At 34.2% G+C, this 6,322-nt stretch overlaps 1 protein-coding gene across 1 annotated transcript; it reads right to left on the bottom strand.

Annotated features, from left to right (window-relative positions):
- Positions 1-2,399: 2,399 nt before the first annotated feature.
- On the bottom strand, positions 2,400-5,617 carry LOC105783493 (protein WVD2-like 1). Its single transcript, XM_052625923.1, has 7 exons — positions 5,423-5,617; positions 3,935-4,301; positions 3,726-3,824; positions 3,498-3,587; positions 3,321-3,392; positions 3,123-3,233; positions 2,400-2,945 (listed from the first exon to the last, which is right to left on the bottom strand). Exons 2-7 carry the CDS (start codon positions 4,295-4,297, stop codon positions 2,643-2,645), a joined length of 1,038 nt encoding a protein of 345 aa, XP_052481883.1. The 5' UTR covers positions 4,298-4,301; positions 5,423-5,617; the 3' UTR covers positions 2,400-2,642.
- Positions 5,618-6,322: the final 705 nt, after the last annotated feature.

Consider the following 6,322-nt stretch of genomic DNA (forward strand, 5'->3'; position numbering starts at 1 on the left):
CTAAATATTATGTTGCTTAGGCTGACGTGTATATAAAAAAGATTGAAGTGGTGCTCATGTTGTAGACGAAGTAGCAACAATTGGATTTATTGTGAGAGTTATTGATAACAATTAATATCGTTGAAGGAGAAATCAAAATCTGTGACCATCCTGATCAAAAAGCCAGTCTGCAAGTCTCAATCTCAGATCCACTTTTAGACGCGTTCCACCTTTGCTGGATATCAACACCACGATCCTTTGGTTTTGTAGCATGCCATAGCGTACATTACGGGTTAACTTGATTTACTCGATTCGTTTTGTAGTTCTTTGTACATTTTTAAAAAAAAGATTAGATAGGTCATCTTATATACACACTAGAAATTCCTTATAGCGTACATTATTAGATTACCATAATATTTTTGGTTCATTACTTATATTAGTTCTGAGACATATTGGTATGATGACACTTTTACTTTGATATTATGGTGTTTATTAGATTTTTATTATGAATTTGTACCTTGATTTTCATGCTTATGATTTACTTTCATGATCAAATTTTGATTTAGTGTGCTTATTGTGAAGGTTCATGTCAAACTTGTTCTTTTACTTTTGGTAGCATGTCCATTTTGTTTAGGGACCGTTTGATATCTAAAATCATTCTCAGGTGTATGTCTTGAGACATTTCATAGTTGTCACAAGACATGAGGTGTATTGTCTCGAGACATGGTTCTATTATCTAGAAACTTAAAATTTCGTAGCTAAATTAAAAACATAGGTTGTGATATCTTGAGACATAGAATTTGAAAGCTGAAATTTGAAAATAGAAGATACGTGTCTCGAGACATAGCATTGCATTTTGTTAGTTTAACCCAAGATTCATAACTTGGTCACGTTTTTACTATTTGACCTCGGAACATCGCATGTGAGCACATCTGAATTTGTTTTTCGTCTACAATGATTAGCATATTTTTACCTTAAAATATTGTGAGAAATGTTGGTACGATGGTTTTTTACATTGTTTCAGTAATGAATGCGACACTTTACATTCGATCGTCTTTCGAACCGGGTGTATAATGATTACATGCCAAGTTTTGAGCATCATTCCCTGCCCACACATGTATGCAAACTCCAAAAAGCCATTTATGGTATCAAACAAGCACTCTGTGTTTGGTAAATCAAGCTATAAAACTAATTGGTTACTAAAGGTTTTAGACACTCTTACTCTGATGCGTCGTTGTTCATTCTAGGTAGTTTTGGCAAATTTGTGTGTTTCTAATATATGTAGATGATATTATTGCCAATAGCAATTTTGAACCTTATGTTGGTCATATCATTCAAGAATAACTAATCGGTTTTCTTTGAAGGAATTCGGTTCCCTCCATGATTTTCTAGGTGTTGAGGTTTTCCCTTATTCAGGTGGCCTTCTACTGTCCCAACAAAAATGTATTGAAGGTCTTCTTCATACTGTCAATATGCAAGATAGTGAATGTGTTCCCATTCATATCCTCCGCTGCACTTCTCAGACTCTAACCTACTAGTCCTATAATTGATGCCTTTTACTACTGGCAAGTTATTGGATAATTGTAGCGTCCATCATTTACTCTTCTTGACATCGCCTTTACAATTAACAAGCTCTCTCAATTTATGCACAGCCTGCGTGGCAGTCATTGGAAAGCTATCAAACTTTTGTTGCGCTATTTCAATGGAATTTCCACCCATGGCCTTCATATCACATCAGAAGATGATCCACGACTTCTTGTTTATTCTAACTCAGATTGGGGCGGTGATCCTCTTGACTATGCCTCCACCATTAGCTACAATGTTTAGCTTGGCAACACGCCCATCTCATGGTTTTCCAAGAAACAGCGCTGTCTCTCACTCCTCTACTGAAACGAAATATAGAACGGTTGCTATTCCCTTGCTGAAACCAATTGGTCACTTATCTACTAAGAGAACATCACTTTCCGCTTTGTTTTTGTTCTTGGATTCTTTCTGATAATGTTGGCACTACATACCTGTGTGAGAATCCGGTGTTCCATAGTAGGATGAAACATATTACTCCATTTGGTTGATATTTTTAGGTGCAAAACAAGGTCTATTCAACAGATCAAGTGGTTGATTTACTTACCAAACCAAACCACTGCATCATACTCCATTTGGTCGCTTATTTTGGTTGTTGACACCACTGCCAACTTCTAGGGGCCTAAAAGAGATTTTTGAGGGATTTATCTTATATCTTTCTGTATATTTTCAGCTATCATTTTGTGTGTAATTTTTGAAGGGACCAAGCTGCTCCACGGCGGGCATTGTTTAGTATTAGATTATTTTCTTATCATAATCGTCCCCTTCTTTTTAATCTTAATCAAAATTCATGCCATGATTCGAATTATGTTTCATGATATAAAGAAGAGAATATCAGATGAAAACAAGTTATTGGATGCATTAGCATCAACAACTCATACTACATATAAAGATACGTAACAATGTAAACTTACAAAACATATACATTTCACATTAATGCAAACCACTTAACAAACAAGTCCCTACTAAAACTGAAACCACCTAGTTATACTCAGTTTCAGGACATCCATATGGCATGGCAGTGCGGGAATTCAAGACTATTTCCCAGCTTAATAGTTAGTAAAAAAAAAAAAACTAGATGTTCATGATTGAACAGTGATGTTAGCGTTACTCGGCTCAATGATTTTAGTAGGTGCAGCTTTCGTTGCCTCTTTTACCTGTTTTGCTCGCTCTTTTGCCTTGCCAGCTCCATTACTGGTCTGTCCACTGACCCGACCTTTACTTTTGAACTCATTTGCAGTAGTGGATCGTTCGGTATGGTTACCTAAGCTGCGGCGGTGAGTCTGACAGCAAGCTTTTGCCTTTTCGTCTTGAGATGAGCGGACTGCATCACCGCAGCTCTTTCTCCGGGTAAAATTTGGTGACTTTGGCCGAGTCAATGGCAGCTGAAATGAAATAAAAGCAAGAATGAAATGTTCAATTATCCACCAAAGCTGCATGAAACATATATAGCCAAAAGGGTATATTTGATCTGTACTATGAAGGAGATAAAACAGGTAAATATTTTCCCGGATAACGACTTCGAGGACTCGAAACAAACGAGAAAAGACTAGAAAGAATACCTTCTTCAGTTCAACCTTTCGTGGAGGTCCTTCATAGTAGAAATCTGGTACTGGATTTGCTTTGACAACCATGTTCTTTCTAAGCTGCTTAAGTGCTGCTTCTTGCTCTTCCTGCAAAAAAGCAAGGAGGCCTGATTTTGTTAAAACTAACCAAGTCTAGCATAAATATAAGGATGAGAAATTTTAAGTGCCATGGACCTTGGTCCGGGCCTCAAACTGGCTTCTCTCAGCCTCCAAAGCTCGGTGTTTTTCCTCCAACTTTTGGTAAAACTGGATTGAAAAAAACAACATTATAATTTGGATAGTTTGAAAATGAAATGAAGAAAATATCAATGACTGAAAAAAGCATCAAAACTGTTTGGACTAAGAATGTACCTCCCTCCGTTTCTCAGCACGTTCAGCACTTCTAAAAGTAGGAGCACTTCCAATAGTTACCCTCGATCTAGCAGTTCGAACAGATGCAGCTGTACAAGATACCGCTAAGGAAGAAATATGGTATAGAGTTCGGGTAGGGAAGTTCCACAATATAATTAAAAGAAAAGAAAAAAAACCGATAAGCTCATAGCATTACATATTAACTTCTTAACACCAAAGAGAAGGATATGAGGAAGTGAGGGACCAGTTATCTTCATCATCAGGATGCTTCCGGTCATAAGGTTGCAATGGCTTCCTCAAGATCAAAGGAGTTATTGGAGAGTTTGGCTGAAAATAATGGTAAAATCTAAAAGATTAGCACCTTGCATGTATGAGCAAAAAAGCAACATCACTGATATTAAAACCAAACAATTTTACTAATTTAGAGTTGGAGTTACCTCTGATCCCTTTGTGGTAGCAGGGGAGAGTGCAGAGTTGACATTTGCGGTGCCATTTGCACCAGTTTTAGAGGTAGCATGGTGAGCTTGTCCAGCACCAATGGGTTTCGATGCAGTCGCGCTAAGCTCGTCATTGTCCATGCACTTCTGATCTTCAGGGATGTCAGTACCAAAATTTGTGCTTTTAACACCCAGCGCTTCTTGCTTCTCATGACCATTGTCCACGACCGAGTTTTTTGCAGTGCATTCCTTGACCTCATAGTTATTAGACTCGGAGCCTTCTGAAACTGTTAGGTTGCCATTTGAATTCACCACACCATTTGGCTTACCGTCCATGTCCACATCCGTGAGTTCCCTCCCCATTCCGCTGCATAAAGAGAAAAAATCTATGTCGATATATGCATAAGATCTTAAACAAAGAAACCATTGCTGAACATATTAGGCTTAACAAGTACACTGAGAATGACAAGTACTATACGATAATAAAAGATCTGAAACAAGTTTCATATATAATTCATGGCTTTTTTTCAAATAAAACTGATTTTTCAAGCAGATCCGTGAATGATCTGCACTCTGAATTCCAAATCTAAGCTAAATCATGCAAGCCTAGCTAAGATTAAATAAGAATTGCATTACATTCAGTGTTATCCAACTAAGTCTCCTCTTAATAGGTGGAGTACACCGTGCACATCAAGTGATTAAAATCTATTTCCAAGCAATGCTTTCACTTTATTTCAACCTTGGAAGACAAAAGGGTGACTAGGGTATGACCCCAAAGAAGAATCTAGAAAAGGATTTATGGAATTTCCAATGAAATGGTACCTTCAAATATAAATGTTAAGCAATTTAAGAATCTAATTGTAACAAGTAAAAAAAAAGTAAAACATATCTAAGAAAAAGAAACAAAACTCTTCTTTTGAAAGAAATCAGAAAATGAAGATGTTTAGTTAGCTTATAAATAAAAAATAGTATTAAGTAAATAGAACACAATAAATGATTGGACAAGCAGAGGACTAAAAAGAAAAAAAACGTTCATTTAATTTAGAAACAATAAATCAAATAACCCACAAATTTAAAGAAGAATCTTGCATGACCCAAATATTTATAAACTTGTATTAGAAAAAAAAAATGCTTTAGAAAGGCTTCTCATTTATTAGCAAAATTAACACAATAAAGAAAAAAAACTTTAGATTTAACTTAAGAGAGTAAAAAAAAAAATGATTTCCAACAAATCCAACACATTAAGACAAAACTGAGAAAACCCAGAATATAAGTATCCCAGATGGATAAATAGAAAAGCAGAAATTCACCAAAAACTCTTCATTTCTTTAGCAAAACACTCACATAAAACCTCACAAAAGACAGCAACAAGAAAAACCAGTTAAACATATGAACCACATTGCTCATTTTAAAACCAAAAACCCAAAACAAAAACAAAAAAGACAAAGAAACTTTGATACAAGCAATATATATATGTATGTATCTTACAGGTTTATGTAGCTTGACTTGATCTGACCAGATCTTGAAACCCTCTTGTTCTTCTTCTTGGGTTTTCTTTCTTTACAGTTTCTCTCTCTTCTATCTTGTTTGTGTCTTAATAGCAGACAAAGTGTTGTGTGTGATTTTCCTTTTCTTTAGCTCTCTCACTGAAACTCTGTTTTCTTTATTTTATTTCTATGTAGTATTGAATTGTTGGTTATTTATAGGGACTGTTTATTTGTTTATTTTCACTTTTCCATTTTAACAAAACCAATTAACTGGGGTATTGATTTTATGTTGATTTATATAAAATTTCTTTTCATAAATTACTAAAATATTATCTAATTAGTAGTATTTTACATTAATATATTATATATTAAGTAAAAATTAATTTCTTAGTAATGTTAGCTGCGCAACTTATGTCATAGTCATACGTATTTCATATTGATATACACTATTTATTTTATGTCACTTTAATAATATTTTAAAATTTTTAAAATAATTAAAATTAAAATAAATGAAAAATCCCACAAAAATTCAAAAAGAAAAACATGGATTGTCATTCCGCCGTTATGTTTAAAAACTATACATGATCTTGATTTAATTTTCACAAATTACGAACAACATTATTGAATTAACATAGACTTACATTGATATATTGCATTCACAAACAATTATATTAATCCAATATGACCTTTCTTTAAATGTATATAAGTGAATTAAAATCGATGTTTCATATAAACATATAAATTCAAATTTCATGTGTATAATTACAATAAATCAAAGTTGATATTTACCTAAAATTTTAAAAGCATTTCTTGAATAACAATGATTTGTGCTCATTGATTCTAATCTAGTTAACAAATTGGTAGGAAAAGTAGAAGAACAAGTAAGATGGCAGTACATTAT

This window comes from Gossypium raimondii, chromosome 13 (genome assembly GCF_025698545.1).
Source record: "Gossypium raimondii isolate GPD5lz chromosome 13, ASM2569854v1, whole genome shotgun sequence".
Classification (NCBI taxonomy): Eukaryota; Viridiplantae; Streptophyta; class Magnoliopsida; order Malvales; family Malvaceae; genus Gossypium; species Gossypium raimondii.

What these genes read in the sequence shown, in the direction of transcription:
- LOC105783493 (XM_052625923.1), bottom strand. Translation starts at nt 4,297, where the DNA reads ATGGGGAGGGAACTCACGGATGTGGACATGGACGGTAAGCCAAATGGT. An exon ending in CTACCACAAAGGGATCAGAG is followed by an intron (nt 3,825 to 3,934) that starts GTAACTCCAACT and finishes CATTATTTTCAG; the next exon opens with CCAAACTCTCCAATAACTCC. An exon ending in AGTTTGAGGCCCGGACCAAG is followed by an intron (nt 3,234 to 3,320) that starts GTCCATGGCACT and finishes GCTTTTTTGCAG; the next exon opens with GAAGAGCAAGAAGCAGCACT.